Genomic DNA, 23,317 nt, shown 5'->3' with positions numbered 1-23,317 from the left:
CTGGGATACGACCACTCTACCACCCGTCTCTCGACTGTATTCAGATTTTACTTCAGTTACAATTTCTACTCTAATATTTATATAAATATTATATCCTAATATTAATATCCTATTCTTAAAGGGACGGTATGCAGCCGAGTCCTCCAGCTGCCTAGGTGGCGCCACCATTCCAATGTAGCGTATTATCCATACACATTTTGGGTGCTTAGCATGTTGGCCACACAGTTAGGAGATCGGGAAGAATTCCCGCTGGGTTTCCTCTGGGTTTGATTAAATGTAGATTACAGTCATCCGTCGCTTTGTATATTATAAGTGGATTATTATTTTTATGATTGTTGCTATTATTATTATTAACTATATTAAATAATAAGCCCAAGAGCATATTTAAGCACACTTTGACATGTATTGTTATTAATAATATATGTATTATATTTTCACATATTTATATATTAAATTTTTTTGGGGGGGTAGGGTTTGTTTCTTTTTCATTTCTTTGCATGCATCCATCCATCCATCATCCATCCATCCATCATCCATCCATCCAACATCCATCCATCCAACATCCATCCATCCATGCATCCATCCATTCATGCATCCATCCATCCATCCAACTTCCATGCACCCATCCATCCATCCATGCATGCATGCATCCATCCATCCATGCATCCATCCATCCATCCAACATCCATTCATCCAACTTCCATGCATCCATCCATCATCCAACATCCATCCATCCATGCATCCATCTATCCATCATTCATGCATCCATCCATTTAACTTCCATGCATCCATCCATACATCCATGCATCCATCCAGCCAACATCCATCCATGCATCCATCATCCATGCATCCATCCATCCAACATCCATCCATCCATCCATCCATCCATGCATCATCCATCCATACAACATCCATCCATCCATCCATCCATCATCCATGCATCCATCCATCCAACATCCATCCATCCATGCATCCATCCATCATCCATGGATCCATCCATCCATGCATCCATCCAGCCAACATCCATCCATCCATCATCCATGCATCCATCCATCCATCCATGCATCCATCCAGCCAACATCCATCCATCCATCATCCATGCATCCATCCATCCATCCATGCATCCATCCAGCCAACATCCATCCATCCATCCATCATCCATGCATCCATCCATCCAACATCCATGCATCCATCCATCCATGCATCCATCCAGCCAACATCCATCCATCCATCCATGCATCCATCCAGCCAACATCCATCTATCATCCATCCATCCAACATCCATGCATCCATCCAACATCCATCCATCCATGCATCATCCATGCATCCATCCATCCATCCATGCATCCATCCAACATCCATCCATTCATCCATCCATAGGTTAGGGTTTGTTTCTTTTTCATATCCTTTGTTAATTAAAGTAAAAGTACAAAAAAATTATTAGTCCTTATTAGTCATTAGATTTGTACTATTTTTGTATTCCTTTTCTATATTTGAGTGACATTCTACATTCCAGGTTCCTGCAGTCATTGGTCGTTACTGCTGGTCTCTATTCCTCTTCTTGATCCAGTGAAGCCAACCTATGCTAAGTTGGATCCAGCGGGCTAGCATTAACATGCTAATCTGTTTCCATGTCAAGTGTCCACTCCCAAAACCCCGGGTCGACATTAAAATGTGCCGGCAGAGAAGTTGCAGGAAATCAGCAGTGATCAGATTAAATCTGGGCGGCTGCAAACATGCATCTGCTCGCCACGACGATTGCCTGGATACAGATGGGGGGGGGGGGGGGGGGGGGGGAACCGCTCAGTCACTTCATTAAGCAGTGATTGTTAGCGCCCTGCAGCAGCTGAACCCCTAGGAACCTTACCAGGAAATGCATCTACTTTTTTGCAGGAAGCCAGGCGGGCCCATCTAGACTGGACCCCGGACCTGAACCATGACAAATGGACATATGTCCCCTTTATCCATATATATGATAAAATATGATGAAGCCATAAACCAGGTGGGCTGCTATGCGTGTGGGATGGCTGCTGACAGATAGCCCCGGGAGGCACGGGGTGCAGTCCAATCACCATCAGATGACGACAAGAAGGATTTCAAGAAGAAAAAACATCTTCATAGACCTCATCTCCACAAAACTGCCTGGTTGGAATTTGCAAGATGGCGCCAGACATGGAACCTTGATGGTCCCGATGGCTTCCAACGTTACTGGCATGACAAGGAGATTCCCCCTTGAGATGTTTTCCATACCCCATCATGATCCTCCAGTGGAACGATGGCGCTACAGGTGGTGCGGGGGCATCAAACGGCAGTCGGTTACATGTAGATGTTGCAGCACGCATCCCTCATGGCCGCCGAGGGCCCTGGTCTGTGTGGACCAGAACTTCTTCAGGAGAATTCAGGAAAATAACATCACTCTTTTGGACCATCCCCTGATTGACATCCCATAGAGAACATTTAGGGATGGATGGCAAGGAAAGAGCCACTAATTGTGTTGGGAAAATTATCCCTGTATGCACGCTCTATAATGCTACACAAGCGCTTTTTGCACTGTTACTTCCTGTTGGCTCTTCTGACTCTTCCACACCATCAAGTAACATTGGAAAGGCTTAGGGCTTCAGTTTGTGGGCTAGTCCAGCTGCATGGTGGCCCATGTTCACTAAACAGTCCAGTGTGGAATGCTGTTGCCAGATGCCGGTAGGGAATCAGGAACTCCAACCACTTGTGCCTGATGGTGGCGTCTTTAGGAATTGGAAACAAATATGGCTTTCACTTTCATTCGAAGGAACACTTCCTGGGAACCATTGCATGCATATCTGGCCTACAGTATCAGCATTTGCAACCTGGAATGACTTCACTCTGACAAAAACATGCTAGCAGCATACACACAATTCAAGGGTGTCCAAATGCTAAAAAAAGAACCCCAAACAACCCCCCCTCCCGGGTTAAAAGCATCCTCCCTTTGTGCATTCAATCACATGTCATTCATTATGCATGTGACCATAGGCTAAGCACTGCCTCAAATGCATGCTAGCATTCCTTTGCTGCCGCGTAGCATTCACGTGGAGAAAAAATACAATGCTACATTTGCTCTGTTTACGTGAATTATGCTAACCATCTACTGCCCGAGTGTCCAAAGTTCGGCCCGCTGCACATTCCATAAATTTAATGTGACTAGAAAATCACCAAAAACAACAAAAATGTCATTTTACAAAAACAAAATCAAAATATTACGAGGAGAAAGTCGTCATTTTCCCTGATTAATATGATTAAAATCACATTATTTTAATAGCATCATGTTGAAATGTTAAAGTAGTAAGACATTTGTCATAATTGTCATAATATATTACTTGAAAATGAGGTCGCAATGTTAAAAGGGACCTATTATCTATTATTACCTATTATCATTTGTATTGAGGTGTGGACTCCTATAGAGCAGCTCCACACAATAACCAGCACAGGAAGTTTTATCGATTGCAAATTTCCCCATGGGGATGAATAAAGTATCTGCCTACCTACCTACCTACCTACCTAGCTACCTAGCTACCTAGCTACCTAGCTACCTACTTACCTACATCTTCCACAATCTCACAGCAATTTTCCTTCAAGTGCTTTTGACTCTTCAAAAGCCTTTGATGCATTGGTAATATTGGGAGACACCGCTGACAGTAAGTGGGCATTAAGGAAGATTGGTTATTTCGTTTTAGGAAAGGTTAATTAGACAGGAATATGAAGTGGTTGCAACAAATGAAAAGGAAAACACATTTGCATCTCTTTGGCAGACAGAGGTAATAATAATCAGCCCATCTGGAAGACGTTGGATGAAAACATGCACGTGAACATGCATGCGTACATGCAAAGTCATGAGGGGCATCGAACTGGAATGCAACCACGTCAGTGTCTCCTGATTACGAGGCCTGCCTAAATCTTAGCTTCAGGTTTGGCCATCAAACAGATCAATGTCAGAGCGTGCCAGGTGGACTCTGGAAGACATGACATTCACAAATCCTTTCCTCCTGCATTCCAAAAATGTTAGGCTAAACTGTTAGCTTAATATGGGAGTGAGTGTGGTGTCCTCCCCCTTCGATGTTTCACATCAATAAATGTAAATATCAGTCAATGACGACACAAGGCAACAGAAAATGCACCTTTAAAAGAAACTTCTATGGAGCAGCTACACATGATAACCAGACTCCTATGGAGCAGCTATGCATGATAACCAGACTCCTACGGAGCAGCTACACATGATAACCAGACTATGGAGCAGCTATACATGATAACCAGACTCCTATGGAGCAGCTATACATGACAACCAGACTATGGAGCAGCTACACATGATAACCAGACTCCTATGGAGCAGCTATGCATGATAACCAGACTCCTACGGAGCAGCTACACATGATAACCAGACTATGGAGCAGCTATACATGATAACCAGACTCCTATGGAGCAGCTATACATGACAACCAGACTATGGAGCAGCTACACATGATAACCAGACTCCTATGGAGCAGCGACACATGATAACCAGACTGCTATGGAGCAGCTACACATGATAGCCAGACTCCTATGGGGCAGCTACACATGATAACCAGACTCCTATGGAGCAGCTACACATGATAACCAGACTATGGAGCAGCTATACATGATAACCAGACTCCTATGGAGCAACTACACATGATAACCAGACTGCTATGGAGCAGCTACACATGATAACCAGATTATTGAGCAGCTATATATGATACCCAGACTCCTATTGAGCAGCTACGTATGATAACCAGACTCCTATGGAGCAACTACACATGATAACCAGACTCCTGTGGAGCAGCTACACATGACAACCAGATTTGTATGGAGCAGTTATACATGATAACCAGACTCCTATGGAGCAGCTATACATGACAACCAGACTATGGAGCAGCTACACATGATAACCAGACTCCTATGGAGCAGCGACACATGATAACCAGACTGCTATGGAGCAGCTACACATGATAGCCAGACTCCTATGGGGCAGCTACACATGATAACCAGACTCCTATGGAGCAGCTACACATGATAACCAGACTATGGAGCAGCTATACATGACAACCAGACTCCTATGGAGCAGCTACACATGATAACCAGACTCTTATGGAGCAGCTACACATGATAACCAGAGTATGAAGCAGCGACACATGATAACCAGACTGCTATGGAGCAGCTACACATGATAACCAGACTCCTATGGAGCAGCTACACATGATAACCAGACTATGGAGCAGCTACACATGATAACCAGACTCCTATGGAGCAACTACACATGATAACCAGACTGCTATGGAGCAGCTACACATGATAACCAGATTATTGAGCAGCTATATATGATACCCAGACTCCTATTGAGCAGCTACGTATGATAACCAGACTCCTATGGAGCAACTACACATGATAACCAGACTCCTGTGGAGCAGCTACACATGACAACCAGATTTGTATGGAGCAGTTATACATGATAACCAGACTCCTATGGAGCAGCTATACATGATAACCAGACTATGGAGCAGCTACACATGATAACCAGACTCCTATGGAGCAGCTATACATGATAACCAGACTCCTATGGAGCAGCTACACATGATAACCAGAATATGGAGCAGCTATATATGATAACCAGACTCCTATGGAGCAGCTACACATGATAACCAGACTCCTGTGGAGCAGCTACACATGATAACTAGACTATGGAGCAGCTACACATGATAACCAGCACAGAAAGCTTTCTAGATCTTCGGGATCAAGTGCACGACACTAAATAAAAGGGATGTGTGTGTACGTGAGGAGCTAAAAGGTCAACATGATCTGCTATTAACATGCATGAGTTTGCATGGCTCGGCAAACATCTGCTCAGTAGACTTGGGTTTTTTTCATGAGGTCCAAACGCAATGTGATATCACCACAGGCTTGTGTGCTCCATGCATGTGTTTGAGCCAAGACTGAGTGAACAACATAAAAAGTGCTAGGATGGACGTGAACGGGTACCCGTCAATGGCAGGGATCAGAAAAGATGTATTTTATATTTTATATTTTCTAGGTCATAATTAAGTGACAGGCAACTTGATTGACATGTACAGATGTAAGATGCAGACGGAAACAAAGACTTTCCTTTTAAGAATAAATATTCTTCTGTGTGGCTTACTCTGATATTCCCTGTTTGTTCACATTCAAGTTGTGATTTTCAGCATTTATTTTTCCTAAATGTCCCATGTTCATGTATCTGAGAAAACAGACAAGTAGACATTGCAATGTAGATGTTTCATTAAAATGTTTGAGTCCATTATTATCCACTGCTGAGGACAAATACATATTTTTAAAAACAATCCATTGTGGCATTCTGTTTTCATCCCAAAGAATCAATCATTTTTAGTCTCTTGTCCCAGGAGTGTAATGACGCCCTCGTGTGGCCAACAACGATAACAACCGCATGAAGGCATTTCACTGTCCAAAACAAACAAGGAACAAGTGGAGGCTAAATCACAATGTGTTGTGATTTTTCTGAAAAAATAAATATGAAATATATTACTGTGCATTTAGATGCGACATATACACCTTAGTTTTCAATACACTTTACATTTACTGCTCTTAATTTGAAATTTCACAAGCGGGACACACTTTTTAACCAGCAAAGCCACTTCTCGAAATGAACGCATAATATGTAACTTCATATTTCTTACAACAGGCAAAGGTTAGGTGGCTGTCATTCTGTATCATTTGTCGTAATAAAAGCGATTCGTTTCGGTTTTTGTGAAATATTTGTCTTATATTGAAAGTTTGCACCGGATATAGATTTTTTTTTTAAGACTCAAGAGTTTCTTCTCAGACCAACTAGCAGACTTTAGACTCGTGAAACAGGTGAGTTGCTGTCAAATTAAGCTAATGTTTCAAGACTCTCCTTTTAATTGGTTTAATTGGTAATTAATTATGAACATACATATCTCGGACCAGACAATCATAGAGGATATTTTTTCTGACGAGGGATCCGCCAGTCACATATCATATAACCTGTTGAGTTTTAAACGGTTTAAACCCCTAAATGCTATTTGCTGTCTTCTGGAACATTCCACAAGCCGAAGGCTAAAAGTTCCTTTCCGAGTGTGTTGTTCCCCAACGGACCCAAAGTGCGGCACAAGTTAACGGAAGGAAAAAGGCACCGAATGGAGCGATGCTAAAAACGGCATTTTAGCCATGGACAAAAGCTGACAAAGAGACGTACACTCGGTAAAGGGAATCCTTACTAGCAATAGCAGATGTTTTTCCAAATAACATGGAGTGTATTTCCGTCGTGACGTCATCTTTAATTCCTCATGTTTTGATTTTGACCGTTGGACCGCATGAGTCAAGGCTTGGGAATTTAAGTACAAGATAAAATGGATATGGGATATTCATTCATTTTCTACCGCTTATCGCGGGGGTGCTGGACCTTATCCCAGCCGTCCACCCTGGACTGGTGGCCAGCCAATCACAGGGCAGTTAGCCAATTGGAGTTAGCCAGTTAACCTAGCATGTTTTTGGAATGGGGGAGGAAACCGGAAAACCCACACATTCACGGGGAGAACATGCCAACTCCACACAGAGATGGCCAAGGGGGGAATTGAACTCGGTCTTCTAGCTGTGCTAACCACTTGACCACCGTGCAGCTATGGGATATTCATTCATTCATTCATTTTCTACCGCTTTTTCCTCACGAGGGTCGCGGGGGTGCTGGAGCCTATCCCAGCTGTCTTCGGGCGAGAGGCGGGGTACACCCTGGACTGGTGGCCAGCCAATCACAGGGCACACAGACAAACAACCATTCGCACTCACATACCTATGGACAATTTGGAGTGGCTAATTAACCTAGCATGTTTTTCGAATGTGGGAGGAAACCAGAGTACCCGGCGAAAACCCACGAATGCACGGGGAGAACATGGCCAAGGATGGGATTGAACTCGGGTCTCCTAGCTGTGTGGCCTGCGCGCTAACCACTAGACCACCGTGCAGCCATATATATTATTTGCCACATATATTATATTCATTTCGCAATTTTGGCAATTTTTAAAGAACAGACTCAAGATAGATTTCATTGTCCCAAATCAACATTTTATGACAGAGTATAAAAATAATTGCGGATTTAGAGAATAAAGTCATAAATTTATGAGAGAAAAACTCATAATCTTATGACAATAAAGTTGTAAAATTAAAAAAGAAAAAAACCTTATAATATTACGGAAATAAAATTGTGAGCGATAAACTCATAATAGTCATAAATTTACGAGAGAAAAACTCATAATCTTATGACAATAAAGTCGTAAAATTAAAAAAGAAAAAACCTTGTAATATTACATAAATAAAATTGTGAGCAATAAACTCATAATAAAGTCATAAATTTACGAGCGAAAAACTCATAATCTTATGACAATAAAGTCGTAAAATTAAAAAAGGAAAAACTTTGTAATATTACGGAAATAAAATTGTGAGCGATAAACTCATAATAAAGTCATAAATTTACGAGACAAAAAAAATGATTCTGAGAATGAAGTTGTAAATTTACAAGAAAAAACATTGCAATAACCCGAATTGAATTGGAATATTTAGTATTATGTAATTATGTAAACATGGCTAATATTTCAAAACGCTAATTGAGGTCAGACGCTAATTCTTTTGTTTTTCTCCAGCAACATGTCAGAGCAGCACTCCAAGCCCAATGTCAGCCCCTCCCAGGCCGCAGACCTTGTGAAGAAACACTACAACCTGACCCCCTCCCAAACAAAAGACCTCCCCAGCTACGAGGACCAGAACTTCCACGTAGTGACGTTGGACGGGGGCCAGTATCTCCTGAAGATCATGAACTCGGAGGACAGTAAGGACCCCACCCTGTTTGAACTGCAGACCTACGCCATGACCTTCCTGGAGGAGAATGGACTTCCCACTCAAACAGCCGTGAAGACGACCACGGGGCAGGGCATGTTCCTGGAAGACCTGGGTAGGACACCAGTACCTGCAAATGAGGAGACTGGGTGGTTGGAGGTCCCTCCTATGTGACGTGGATGCTTTAAATGAGCCTATAAATAGCCTATAACCCCCCCTCAATGTATAATCTGTAATCCTAATTTTTGCATTATGTATCTTTGCTAGATTGCGGTTATGGCCGACGGAAGTACCTGGTCCGCCTGTTGACCTATTTACCCGGAATCCCGATTGCCAAGGTTCCTTTCTCACCACAGCTACTTTATGAAGTGGGCCAGACAGCAGCCAGGATGGACACCATCCTCAAAGAGGTAGAGTGCCCCAACCTGCAGTCTGGGACCCCAGCAATGCACGCGGTAGAGGAGGAAGCCAGACTGCAGCAACGGTTGTGGTTGCATGGCAGAAATCACCTGCTGCTACAAAATGGCTGATAGACGACAACCAATAGCTAAACTTTTACCTCCAAAGTGTCTGCAAGGCATGCTGGGTAGTCCATATGACGTATGGACAATAAAACATTGGATATCAGGAGCATCTTAACTCCTTGTTTACTTCTCTTTCGACCTCGACAAAATGTTGGGAGAAAGAGTAGCATCACCCGCTGCTACAAAGTGGCTAATAAACGACAACCGAGAGCTAAACACAACACGAAACTTCAAACTTTTACCTCCGAAGTGTCTGCAAGGCATGCTGGGTAGTCCATATGACGTATGGACAATAAAACATTGGATATCCAGGAGCATCTTAACTCCTCGTTTACTTCTCTTCCGACCTCGGCAAAATGTTGGGAGAAAGAGTAGCATCACCCGCTGCTACAAAGTGGCTAATAAACAACAACCGAGAGCTAAACACAACATAAAACTTCAAACTTTTACCTCCGAAGTGTCTGCAAGGCATGCTGGGTAGTCCATATGACGTATGGACAATAAAACATTGGACATCAGGAGCATCTTAACTCCTTGTTTACTTCTTTTCTGACCTCTGCAAAATGTTGGGAGAAAGACTACCATAAGCTACCCAGCATGCCTTGCGGCAGATGGTAGGTGACTTTGTGTGTTGTTTGTATGTTGCCGGATACAGTTTCAATGTTAAATGTTTAAACATTTGAAATACCCGGCGGGCCAAATTGAGACGCTTGGCGGGCCATGATGTGGCCCGCGGGCCGCTGCTTTGGAGGTTCCACTGTAATGTCGTCCCGGTACTTTATTTCCATACCGCGTGTTTAAAAGGTCGTATTTCTTCCTGTTCCCAGATGAAACATCCGCAACTGTCGGTGCTGCGGAGGAAGGACTTCATATGGGATTTGTCCAATCTGGTCCTCCTGGAGAAGTACATGCACGTCCTGGATGGAGATCCTCTCCAGGAGGTTGTGAAGACCGTCCTGCATCAGTACAAGACCTTTGTGGCCCCCAAATACGCCGGTTTCCGCAAATGTACGCATGATATGCTTAGATGTGTTGTTTACATACGGGACCTGATCCACGGATCTGTTTGGTTTTTGCTCAGGTCTCATCCATGGAGACTTCAATGACCTCAATGTGCTCGTGGAAGCCAATGACGGGGACGGTCACAGGATCTCTGGTATCATTGACTTTGTGGACATGCACATGAGTTATTACGTCCACGAGCTCGCCATCACCCTGACGTACATGATGCTGGAGCACGCCAAGCCCGTGGACGTGGGGGGTCCCATCCTGGCGGGCTGGGAAAGCGTCATTCCGCTCAACGAGGAGGAGAAAGTTTGTCTCTTTTGGTTGGTACTGGCACGCTTAAGCCAGTCGTTGGTGCTCGCTCGCTATTCCGTGACGCTGCACCCAGAAAACGAAGAATATTTAACCATTTCGTGCAGGAAAGGAGTTCCTATTTTGTGTCGTTTTTTGGAGATGGGGAAAGAGCAGGTGGAAAAAGTGTGGTTCCAGTCCGCCGCTCAATTCGACTCCAAGAACGGGAAGTAACAGAAACCAATGTCAGACTCCATCCTAAGAGACATTCCCAAACTTTGACTTCCCAGACGAAGAGGTACGTCCTTCATGACCAAAACATACATTCATTACTTACATAACAATAACATTCATTTGGCTGCGAGGTGGACCGTCGAGCTTCAGCGGAGGCCAGAACACGTATTCGATTCCCACTGACCAGATGACAAATATCTGGTGCAAACTTTGATAATTAATTGTAAGGCTTGATGATGATTTATGGCCCGTTTCACGTCTTAATGAAGGACCTGTAGGACAGGGGTCTCAAACTCAATTTACCTGGGGGCCACTGGAGCTAGGTTCTGGGTGAAGCCGGGCCGCATCAGGTTTTCAAAAAATTTATTAAAAACTGGAAAAAAAATCAATAAAAATCTTCAATGCTTTTGCTTCTACTATACCCTACATTTTTTCAGTACTTTGGTTCCGGTTTTCCACACCAAAATATCTGATAAAACATTCCACTGTTCTCAAATATCTTAATTTTTATTTTTCTATACACAAAATAAGATAAAAAAATAAACAAATTAAGAATAAAGACAATAAATCAGTAATAAATAAGTAAAAAAATAATAAAACAGCAAATAAGAAAAACGTAAGAAACCACATACAGTTGGTAGAGAAATGATTTTTTTCAGATTCAAATGTACAGTATTAACAGTTATTTAACCTTTAACATGAACATTAATGAAACTTAATAATTTGACCCAATTAGCAAGTTAGCATCGTACTCAGTTCCATCTGGGAGCAGCGTCGTGTGATGAGATGCTTTATCTTGACGTGTCTTTTCCGTTTTATTCCAAATCATTTCCTGCATTTTATTTGTACCCAGCGTCGTAAGCCTTTAGCTTCATTGCTAATCCAAAGCAAAACAGGTTGGGGTAACAGGGTAGGGTAACAGTATGGGCGGGGCAAAATCATGTTAATTGTGTCCGGTGTGCACACAGCTTTAAGCTGTCATTTCAACATTAAACTTTGGTATCAAGGTGGGGGCCTCAAAGTAGCATCTCACATTTGGCCCGCAGGCCGCGAGTTTGAGACCCCTGCTGTAGGAGATACTTTTGTCCAATTTAAACACGAACCTAAGCTCCATTGCAAATAACCCTAACCCTTCCCTCATTTCCCTCACATTTTATAAAATATTTCCAATATTTTTACCTTTGCCTTGTTATATCAACTCAATTTGTGTTAGGCCCTGACAATAGAATTGGTTTTAAGGTCTTAAACGAAGTTTCTGAGTATGCAGCCACCGGTGGAAAATGTTTGGACACCCCTGATGTATGGCAATGTAGAAAGGCTGCGTACATTTTAAATTGAAAGTCATGCTCCAATTTGAACACTAGATGGAGACATTGTTCCATTTACACGCAAAAGCCTGAAGTCACTTCTAAGACGATCTGGCATCTTCTTAGTAGAGACATGCACAAGTACAGATGAAATACATAGATAGACTCCCTTTATTGTCATTGCACAAAAACACAGTAGTGAAATTGCCAACGAAATGTCGTTGCCTGGCTCCCATATAATAACAGACACAAAAGAAGATAAGTAATAATAAATAATAATAATAATAATAATGTGGAGAATAAATAGATAGAATAGACACCAAATATGAACAACATAATGTAAAGTGCAGCGTGAACAGTAAATTGCCCAAATACTTTAAATAATTTAAATAATAATAATAATGTAAGTATTGTGACCAAAAACATCCGACTTTAATCAGCCTTCATCCGTGTTTGCGCTATTTCTGTGGATTTGTCTGAAATCGACATGGCAACTTTCAAAGGATTTAGTTTAATACACCAAAACGCGCTTTAAGCTGCCATTAATCCTCTTGGCATTTTGAAATAGACCGCTCTTTCCATGGTGCACCTTTGGAAAATAATACAGCTAAGGGATGTACTTTGCATCTCAAAGACAACGTCACGTCCTATGTCTCGTTAGCTCACTGGCTAGCGGTCGTCTGAAGTCTGCAGCATAAGAGTCGCACAATATGACGTCAACGATGAACAACAGGAGTGTAAAGCTGACTATAGGTATTTCATGTCTACAGGACTCTAATAATGTTAAAACCCTATTTAGAAAGTCATGAACCGGTCGTCTATGCTCCAAGTAGCAAAATATTTGTTCGCACTGAATCCTATATTGCAGAAATTAATTTATTTAAAAATATTTATATTGAAAATGAGACTGTTGCTAGTCAAGAAAATTGTGGTTATACAGTTGTAGTGAATTTAACATGAACGTTACAATAGCATTGTGATGGGGATGTTTAAACCTGGTACATGTTGCAAGGGAAACGTTTTGTGTGCGGGACGTTATACCGGAAAAGAGTCGTTGGCTAGTTTCGTTTGGCATTGCCCTGAGCCGTATGTCAACGTCGCCGCCATATTGGATAGGTCAAGTCTGCGCGGTAAATGTACCTTCTTTCATACAACAAAAACAATTTTGATTGTTTTTGGTACTTAACTGTTTCCCCACTATATTAGTGCGTGTGTGAATGTATAAACGAGAGGAATTAACGTAAATTTATTAGTAAGGTGCTTTATGAAAGTAAGTACATTGACATGTATTCATTTACAGCGCAGCCTTGACCTATCCAATATGGTGGTGACGTTGACGTATAGCAACAGTGGACAAACCCACTCGATAAGCGTTTAGGTTTATGGCTAGTTTAGCCTGTGAGATTTGTACATGCTGTATGTTGTAAATAAAGTTAACGTGAGCTCGCCTACTGCTCTAGCCGTCCAATCTTTATGGTTCAGGAAGTCCCGAAGTAGAGTGAAGCAGGTAAAAACCTTCTATTGGATTATTCTGCCATCGATTACAGATGACAACATGCTAATTACCGCCAACTGCTGAACTCCATTACTTGTTTGTCGAACAACCAGGTGTTGCTATTCACCAACATATCCACTAGATGGAGCAATTGCACTTTAATTGTGCCTTCAAACGCTTGTGCATTGCAATGAGGTCATCCAAACATTTTTTTCAGTGTGAAGCATAGAAAATCATTTTTGTTTTAAAAAAGATGAAAACCACAGTGCTGTAGCATCACTATAATTTTCATTTACTGTCATCTGGAATAGTCTTGTTTGAAACATTTGGGATAAAATGACGTACTAGGAACTGAAATTACAAAGAAAAAAAACAATGAAATGAATTGTGAAAAGGCGCTCAATTGAAATTATGATTCATTTTAAAAATACAAATTTATTTTATCACATTTTGTTTTAATTTTTGAGACGATTAAGGCCTTCAAAAAGGTGCGATTGAAGTGAGTGTTTTGGGCTGCATCGGCATCCCTGGTGGTGTAGTGCTACACACTTCTGCTTTGCCTAAACCGACACTTGACTTTTGTTTGTGTTTTGTCGCTGACAGGGTGTCTACTTCAACCCTCCTCATCTCTTGAATCGACATTGTTGGCGAACAAATGACGCACAAGGATGATGACGGTAAAGACGTGTAAGATCACAGCGTGGATTTGGCGCCCCCAGCAGGACGTACAAGGTACTAAGGAAATATACCACCGTGTAGCCGTCACTGACAAGTGTAAAAATAAGTGAAATCATGTTAATAGCTGCCTGCTGAGGCAGGGAGGGGTAAAGTAATGGGGAGGCGGGGCTGCCGCTAACTCATCTGTTGATGTAATGATACATGTTAAATATTTATTAATTACAAACACTGCTAGCTTATATCACTGTAGCTAGCAAGCACTTTGAATGTGGTGGCAGACCAAACCATTTCACCCAGCTATAAAGGGGTGCTCGGTCAGTATGGAGGTTCACTTGTGACCAGTGTGGATATTGAAGTGTTCCCACCAAAGGATTTAAACACAAGCAGCTGAGCGTCGTGCTCGTATTTCACGTGAATCCCAGAATGGGAATCCTCTGCCTGTCGGACGTGGCGTTGGTCTTTCCTAAATGAGAAGCAGATTGATTTGATTGTCACTTTGTTTGATTAGTGAATACCTCCCCCAAGGTTACGGTGCAGAGCGGGAGTGTTTGACAACGTGCTGGATGTTCCCAACACGCCAAAGGTACGGGAGGCTTTTACTCGGATTGATCCATTTGACTTGGCCTGGCCGATATTATGGGAAGTGTTGTAACAGCTGCCTCGCCTTCACCTCCACTAGCATATTTTATTCTCCTCTTACCTCTTGCTATTTTTTTTATGAAACACGTTGCTCTGCATCTGGCCTTTGTCAAGTGTCAGGGGCCTGCACACAAAATCAAAATAGCACACTTAATATAAGACGCCGGTGTCCTTTCGATTATTCTTCCATCTGGTCATGTCTCGTCCTGACGGCCCAGCCGACCACTGCTCTGCTTAGCCGGAATCTGCGTTGTTGGCTTGAATGGTAACCAAGCAGAAGCAACAGCAGTGGTAGAAGAACCGTAACAATCTGGCACGGCCTCCTCATGCTGGTCACACGCCGCTGTGGGATGGCCTTCAGGCAGGAGTCGTTGCTCTGTCCCTCACTCTAGCGCTAAAGCCGTGTTAGCAGCCAAAGTTCCCTTCAATTCCATGTGTTCCCCTCAATTCCTTTCAGTTCCCTTCAATTCCCTTCAGTTCCCTTCAATTTCATGTGTTCCCTTCAATTCCCTTCAGTTTCCTTCAATTCCCTGTGTACCCTTCAATTCCCTTCAGTTCCCTTCAATTTCCTGTGTACCCTTCAGTTCCCTTCAATTCCCTGTGCTCCCTTCAATTCCCTGTGCTCCCTTCAATTCTGTGTCACTTCAATTCCCTGTGCTCCCTTCGATTCCCTGTGGTCCCTTCAGTTCCCTTCAATGCCCTTCTGTTCCCTGTGTTTTCCCTTCAATTCTCTTTAATTTTGTGTTCCCTTCAATTCCCTGTATTACTTCAATTCCCTGTGTTCTCTTCAATTCCATGTGTTCTCTTCAATTCCATTCAGTTCCCTTCTATTCCCTGTGTTCCCTTCAGTTCCCTTCTATTCCCTGTGTTCCCTTCAGTTCCCTTCTATTCCCTGTGTTCCCTTCAGTTCCCTTCTATTCCCTGTGTTCCCTTCAGTTCCCTTCAATTCCCTGTGTTCCCTTCAGTTCCATTCAATTCCCCGTGTGCCCTTCAGTTCCTTTCAGTTCCCTTCAGTGTCCTTCAGTTCCCTTCACTTCCCTTCAATTCCCTGTGTGCCCTTCAGTACCCTTGAGTTCCCTTGAGTTCCCTTGAGTTCCCTTGAGTTCCCTTGAGTTCCCTTCAGTACCCTTCAATTCCCTTCAGTTTCCTTCAGTTTCCTTCAGTTCCCTTCTATTCCCTGTGTTCCCTTCAGTTCCCTTCTATTCCCTGTGTTCCCTTCAGTTCCCTTCTATTCCCTGTGTTCCCTTCAATTCCCTGTGTTCCCTTCAGTTCCCTTCAATTCTCCGTGTGCCCTTCAGTTCCTTTCAGTACCCTTCAGTTCCCTTCAGTGTCCTTCAGTTCCCTTCAGTTCCCTTCAATTCCCTGTGTGCCCTTCAGTACCCTTGAGTTCCCTTGAGTTCCCTTGAGTTCCCTTGAGTTCCCTTGAGTTCCCTTGAGTTCCCTTCAGTACCCTTCAATTCCCTTCAGTTTTCTTCAATTCCCTTCAGTTCCCTTCAATTTACTGATATCTGTATCACAAGGTGTACCCTTCAATTCCCTGTGTACCCTTCAATTCCCTTCAGTTCCTGTGACAGTCATAGCAACCAAGGCTTGGGCATCGTCTATAGCATGAATCCACATGGGGTTGTTGCTGGTCCACATTGAGTAAGGTTTAACATCCGTGTTTGTCGGCCCTGATAATTGGCCGTTAAGAACCAAGCGATAATCCGGCCTTACTTTGGTCAGGATGATCTATGCGTGTACCCCGTGGAGCCAGAAACCAGATAAGACATTGTTAATGTTTGGTTCCAGTCCTATTTTGGCAAAGCCGTTAGACCGGTAGTCACCCCAAATCTATGATATACAACAAAAATGGATTCCCGACCAGAAACCTTCTTCGTGATTCGTAGATCTAGAAGGTCGGAGGTAATGAAATGCAGTCCATGAATGGTGGTTCCTCGACGGGCAATTACCTGAATGCAACCCCCCCCCCCCCTTTTTTTTAGTGTTTTTATGAACACGATTTAGCAGCAACTGCTAGGAACTCCAAAAGAAGGTTGTTGGCTTGGAATCCTCTGATAGACGTAGGAGGAGAGTTCTGTGGGAAAGGAGGTCGCATAGGGGTAGCCTCCTAAATCAGCGGCCGCAGAAGCCCGGCTGTTGAGAGGAAGACACGGAGGCATCTGGGAGATCAGAAGCAGGCCAAGACGCAGGAGGACGGCTCATGTCCGAGTATGTTTACACATGTTTGGACATTTACATCAGCGTGCTAAATGTTCCCTCTGGGAACGTTCCATCTCCTACATATGTCCTTTTAGCGAGCGTTGGTGCGTGTCTACCTTGTACGTGTTTTATGGGAATCATTCCAAAGTTCCTTTCTGGAAGGCGACAAAAGGGGCGTGGTCGTCAGAATGATGTCATGCCACATGGTCCGGGCTGGGTTGTATGTTCAAGAAAAGAGAAATGCTTGTACGTGTATGCACTGTGGTTAGCACAGCTGTTGCAAAACAAAAAGGTTGTGGGTACAAATCCCGGCTCAGGCCTCTGTGGACTTGGCAAGTTGTGTGTGTGGTTTTTTGTGTAGTGCAGCTGAGAGCCACACTTGAAAACATGTTTGTTGGGTTAACTGAAGGCTCTACATGGTCCATGCTGTCCGTGTGAATGTTCTGTCCTGGGGGGCTTGGAACTGTTGACCGTTCCAGTTTGTCCGTCAGTCCGGGGTGCGTCCCTGCGACATTGTTGCTATGCCTAGGATTCTAGGTCTTTATAAACCCGCAACACACCAGTATCTGACACTGATGGTCTAATGGTGGACTCGACTGACCCACGGCACGGGTTCGGTCCCCACGCGGTGATGGTGTGAATGGTTGTAATTGACTGGCGACCAGTCCGGGGTCAGGCAAGTCAGTGGTAGTTCTAAATCAAGACTTAGTTTGAGTTTGTCTCGGTTTATTCCATTTCAGAACAGTACTCCACCTTTAAGGATAAGCTCCGAACACCTATATGTCTCTGAACAGGATAAGGGATGATGGATGATGGATGGATTGATGGATGGATGGAAGCATGGATGGATGGATGCATGGATGGAAGCATGGATGGATGCATGGATGGATGCATGGATGGATGGATGATGGATTGATGGATGATGGAAGCATGGATGGATGCATGGATGGATGCATGGATGGATGGATGGATGGATGATGGATGATGGATGGATTGATGATGGATGGATGGATGATGGATGTATGATGGATGATGGATGATGGATTGATAGATGGAAGCATGGATGGATGCATGGATGCATGGATGATGGATGATGGATGATGGATGATGGATGATGGATGATGGATGATGGATGATGGATGATGGATGATGGATTGATAGATGGAAGCATGGATGGATGATGGATGATGGATGATGGATGATGGATGATGGATGATGGATGATGGATGATGGATGATGGATGATGGATGATGGATGATGGATGGATGGATCCCTCAGCTCCCTTCTCACCTGCTTCCAATTATGGAGAAAATGATGAAGCTGTAGAAATGTCACTGTGCCCACAGTCACGTCCTCGAAGTGAAGATGTGGCTGAAGATGTGACCTTGGTCCAAGGGCTTCGTTGACCTCCTCTCTTAGAGTTAGGAATCTGTTCGGAATCTGTTAGGAATCTGTAGTAGTCGTGTTACTTGATAGCTCCTAGCTTTGACATCCAGGGAACAGGAAACCACCAGAGACGGTTTGTTTAAAAGCCCCAAATGAGAGAACAGGATTTTCCCACCCCCATGAAACGCTTCATTTGTGACTTGTTAGAAACACTTTTTGATGGCGTACACACAATAACACAGATGATTTTTAAACAAAAACTATTCCTGCCAAACCGCCCCGCGTCTCCGGCGTTCATCACCATCACACGACGGTGGCTGCGGTCAGACGCCGTGATTAATATTCTATGCCAAGTCCAGTTTCTGAAGAGAAGTAGAAGAGAAGCAGCGTGTTCTGAGCCGTTAACCCTTAGATGCATAAGTGGGTCAAAAATGACCCGGTCAGGTTGTTTTCTTGAAATATCTTTCTAATTAATTTTTTAAAATTGTTTCATATTCCAGGTATTCCTCAAAAAAACATGTTTTTGAAATCATGCCGTTCACATTTTTAACTCATCTTTTATACATTTTAAGAAATGTTTGTTTTTGTGTTACTACCCCAACCTTCCATAAGTGGGTCAAAAATGACCCGGTCAGGTTGTTTTCTTTAAATATCTTTGTAATGAATTTTTTTTCATCATTTCATATTCCAGGTATTCCTCAAAAACATGTTTTTGATATCATGCTGTTCAAATTTTTAACTTATCTTTTATACATTTTAAGAAATTTTAGTGTTTGTGTTACTACCCCAACCTTCCATAAGTGGGTCAAAAATGACCCGGTCAGGTTGTTTTTTTTAAATATCTTTGTAATGAAATTTTTTTAGCATTTCAAATTCCAGGTATTCCTCAAAAAACATGTTTTTGATATCATGCCGTTCACATTTTTAACTTCCCTTTATGCAACACACAATGGATCCTCACATTTTCTATTGTTGTACGGGGTCATTTTCTTTTTCAAAGATGTAAAAAAGATGTTTCTAACATGAAATCATTTTTGTGTGGTCCTAAATATAATACTAAATATCATACAAATGATTATTGCTAACCAAAATGGCAAAATTGGCATAAAAAGGCATTGATTCTAGTATGGGTGATTTTTGAGCCACTTATGGAAGAGTGTAGGGTCCAGTCACTCGTGCATCTAAGGGTTAAACAGATTTAGTGTATTAATAAAGTTTGGGAAGTACACCAGTTGAGCAGTCCATATATACAAAGCAATATTTATGTGTACTGCGTAAGAATGACAAAACATCTATAGTGGATCCCTACATTGTCGCCATTCAGCATCCGTGACCCTGCAACATTTTTTAATTTGTGGGAAAACCATCTCTTTCTTGGTTTTATGCTCCATAATCATAATGATCTACGTGGCCATGAATAATAGAAGATCAGCATTGCCCATAAATGCAAGGCTGGGCAGCACGCTGTGACAAGCCCGAGTCGCTCAGCAAGGAGCCAGAGACGAACCTCAGCTCGCTCGAGGAAGTCATCTTTATTTGCAGCGAACCGCCTTGATTGACATTTACCCTGACGCACAATGCAAGCCGACGGGTGTCCATCAAACCGACCTCACTCTCGGTGCAAAAATAGCAAAACACGTCACACAACACAGCGCATAATATAGCTACACCACACACACACCGTATGAGGATAGAAATAAATGTTATATCATATGAACTGGCCTTTTTTTGGTTAGCATCCACCATTTACATTACAACATTTTGCCTCAGTTTGCATACATTTTCCAGTTAAATAAAATAAAACATTATTCATTCATGAAATTAAAATAAATGTAAATAAATTTGAATACTTTAATTAATTAATTAATTATTATTAATTATCAAATATTATAATTATTTACTATTATTATATTGTAATATTATAACATAATATTATTTAATATTACAATTAATAAATTAATAAAAGAAAAATATTAACTAATTAATTCATTCGTGAATATTTATTTTCTTAATTTATTTAAATAAAATAAAATAAAATAAAAAAATATTAATTCATTCATTCATTCATGAATATTTTTAATAAAATAAAAAAATATTCATCATTCATGAATTATTTTTTATTTTATTAATTTATTTTATAAATGTATTTTTTTGTCACATACTAAAGTACGAGGTGATATGGTACCCATGGTACCCATATTGATGTTTGCTAAATACAAAAGGATGAAGAGTCTTGTATGGTCATATCACCTCGTATTTTGGTACGTGACAAAAAAATTAACAAAAAAAACCTTAAACTGTATTATGGAAAGCAGGAAGCGAACAAATGTAACAGTGATTGTAAAAGTACCAGATGAAGGGGTAGGATTTAATAAGCTTTGCTTCTTCCTACTCCTTTTGGACATGTGGAACTGGGAACTGATTATGGGATGCACTCCATTGTAATCTGATGCATGTTCAAATGAAATTAAACCATTACCATTACATATTAACACACTGTCTTGATATTCAATATTTGATCATTTTATGCTTCCTATTGTGGCATCAAACATCATCAATGCCTTTACAGGACTTTCTGGGAGTCTTAGTCAGTAAGAAGGCTTTGGTTTTTATGAGGTTCTCTGTCATTACTGAGTTATGCAAAGCAACCTCAGATGTTTAAAGTGCTTCTGGAAAAAAGGACTCGAGCCCATCCAGCAAGTTCTATAACACTTTTACAGTCATAATAACATTTCCAGGTGGACTGTGTTTAGTTCGGGCCCCCCGGTCAAGTTTGCCCACCCATGCTGTGTCAGGTTAGCTTCAGGCCACTGACTTGGTTATGGAAGAGTACGAAGTGTAATGCATGGCCTTTAAAATAGTTCAACCTGAGCTTTGCTAGCACGTGATGGTCATGCTAGGTAGATCCCAAAGTTCCCAAAACTGCAAAAACAACCGTAGTCATTCACGCTTCCGAACACATGTACCATGTTCTTGTCCGGCCAGCAGCTCCTAGTTCCTCAACGTTTCCACATTCCCTCCAAAAAGCAATCCAAGTGTAGCCTGAGTTATGCTTTCCAGACACTTACGTTCGGGGTCACGCCTCGGGATGCACCTGGAATGGTGGCAGACCGTCGTCATGTAGAAAGAAGCGTCTGTGATCACTAGGATTTTGGCAAGGCAGCATTCGCCGGCATATGGTCTGGAATAAAAACAATCCATGCCGAACGCTCAAAGCATCGACAAATCAAAACGTTTTATGACGCGTCAAATTTCCAGCCACGGTCCGCTTCAGGTCTGGTCTGGCAAAAGAAAACCACTTCAGGGTGAAGGTTCTGGCACGGGTCAACACAGCAACACTTCCGACGTATCGTAAACACCGACTCCACTCATTCGCCAATGCGTCTGCAAAAGGAGAACGTGTTTCTGGTTGGACCGTTCGACTCCCCGACCGGCTCAATCCATTTGGCCGCCATCGATACACAAAAAGACAAAAATCTGTTTTAGTCATTTTCTCCGCTCGTTGCCGCAAGTCCTGCATGCATGCAACATTTGACTTTGGCAGATGCGCCCTGCACAATCGCAAAGCGTGAAGTCGAGGAGTGTCTGGTCCGCACATGGCAAGGACGAGTCCAGCACCCCCGGAATGTCAATCACTGATTGACAAACGGGACTAAACCAACAAAAAGCTAAGGTGCAGTCATGATGATCGTCTGCGTTTGGTGTTTTATTCCCGGTATTCCTCCGCTCGTCTTGTAGCTATCGCTATTCCAAACCAAAACAAAACAACCCATCTCGGAAAAATGTCCGACTGGCCGTCATGGTGGGAACATCAAACCAGCTCGGAGACGCACCTTCTCAAATGATCCCAACCTGGGACTCGCCACATCCAGTGGTCCGGGAGTCAGACTCGCAACCCACGTTTCTTTGATTTGGCTTTCATTGGCTGGGATTTCAACTACACACCTCCGTATTTTAGGAAAGAAATGAAAAGGAATATCATAACTTATGCAAATTATGCATTTATTGAAATTCAATAAAATATTAAACAAATACATCATATAATAATTAGGATTAAAGGCGTGTATTTTTTAAATAAAATAATGGTTGATATTTCCAAAACTGATATCCTTTACATACTCCGTATTTTAGGAAATAAATGAAAAGGAACATCATAACTAATGCAAATCATGCGTATATTAAAATTCAAATGTAATAAAATATTTTTTAAAAATACATCATATAATAATTAGGATTATAGGTGTGTATTTTTTGTAAAATAATGGTTGATATTTCCAAAACTGATATCTTTTACATACTCTGTATTTTAGGAAAGAAATGAAAAGGAGTATCATAACTAAGGCAAATTATGCAATTATTCAAATTCAATTTTTTTTAAATATTAAAAAATACATAATATAATAATTAGGATTATAGGTGTGTATTTCTTTCATAAAATTATGGTTGATATTTTCAAAACTGATATCCTTTACATATGTATATAGACAGTTATTATATTTCCAAATCATGTCCAATCAACTGAATTTACTGCAGGTGGACTCCAATTAAGCTGTAGAAAGATCTCAAGGATGATCAGTGGAAAAAAGATGCACCTGAGCTCAATTTTCAGCTTCATGGCAAAGGCTGTGAATACTTATGTAAATGTGATTTTTCTATTTTTAATAAATTCA

The 23,317-nt window shown here is 41.9% G+C and overlaps 1 protein-coding gene and 1 long non-coding RNA gene across 3 annotated transcripts in view; both read left to right on the top strand.

The window, feature by feature from the left end:
* The first annotated feature begins 6,762 nt into the window (after positions 1–6,762).
* On the top strand, positions 6,763–12,636 carry hykk.2 (hydroxylysine kinase, tandem duplicate 2). Of its 2 annotated transcripts, none has more exons than XM_058073382.2 (5): positions 6,763–6,891; positions 8,694–9,001; positions 9,154–9,296; positions 10,238–10,418; positions 10,492–12,636. In XM_058073382.2, the coding sequence occupies exons 2-5, from the start codon at positions 8,698–8,700 to the stop codon at positions 10,938–10,940; spliced, it is 1,077 nt and encodes a 358-aa protein (XP_057929365.2). In that variant the 5' UTR covers positions 6,763–6,891; positions 8,694–8,697; the 3' UTR covers positions 10,941–12,636. The 2 variants fall into 2 exon arrangements, with proteins under 2 accessions (XP_057929365.2, XP_057929366.2); XM_058073383.2 differs by lacking the exon at positions 6,763–6,891 and adding an exon at positions 7,087–7,257.
* Positions 12,637–12,663: 27 nt separating this feature from the next.
* Positions 12,664–23,317, top strand: part of LOC131129913 (uncharacterized) — a 43,797-nt gene continuing 33,143 nt past the window's right edge. The window contains exons 1-2 of the long non-coding RNA XR_013627299.1: positions 12,664–13,377; positions 14,346–14,474. This is a non-coding gene — a long non-coding RNA (uncharacterized LOC131129913). The remainder of the gene's footprint in view (positions 13,378–14,345; positions 14,475–23,317) is intronic.

This window comes from Doryrhamphus excisus, linkage group LG4 (genome assembly GCF_037039965.1).
Source record: "Doryrhamphus excisus strain RoL-2023G ecotype Guam linkage group LG4, RoL_Dexc_Guam_v1.1, whole genome shotgun sequence".
NCBI classification, from domain to species: Eukaryota; Metazoa; Chordata; class Actinopteri; order Syngnathiformes; family Syngnathidae; genus Doryrhamphus; species Doryrhamphus excisus.
Note: the sequence above shows the minus strand (reverse complement) of the source record. Positions and strands in the feature narration are given on the sequence as shown.

What these genes read in the sequence shown, in the direction of transcription:
- hykk.2 (XM_058073382.2), top strand. Translation starts at nt 8,698, where the DNA reads ATGTCAGAGCAGCACTCCAAGCCCAATGTCAGCCCCTCCCAGGCCGCA. An exon ending in CATGTTCCTGGAAGACCTGG is followed by an intron (nt 9,002 to 9,153) that starts GTAGGACACCAG and finishes TATCTTTGCTAG; the next exon opens with ATTGCGGTTATGGCCGACGG. An exon ending in ATACGCCGGTTTCCGCAAAT is followed by an intron (nt 10,419 to 10,491) that starts GTACGCATGATA and finishes GTTTTTGCTCAG; the next exon opens with GTCTCATCCATGGAGACTTC.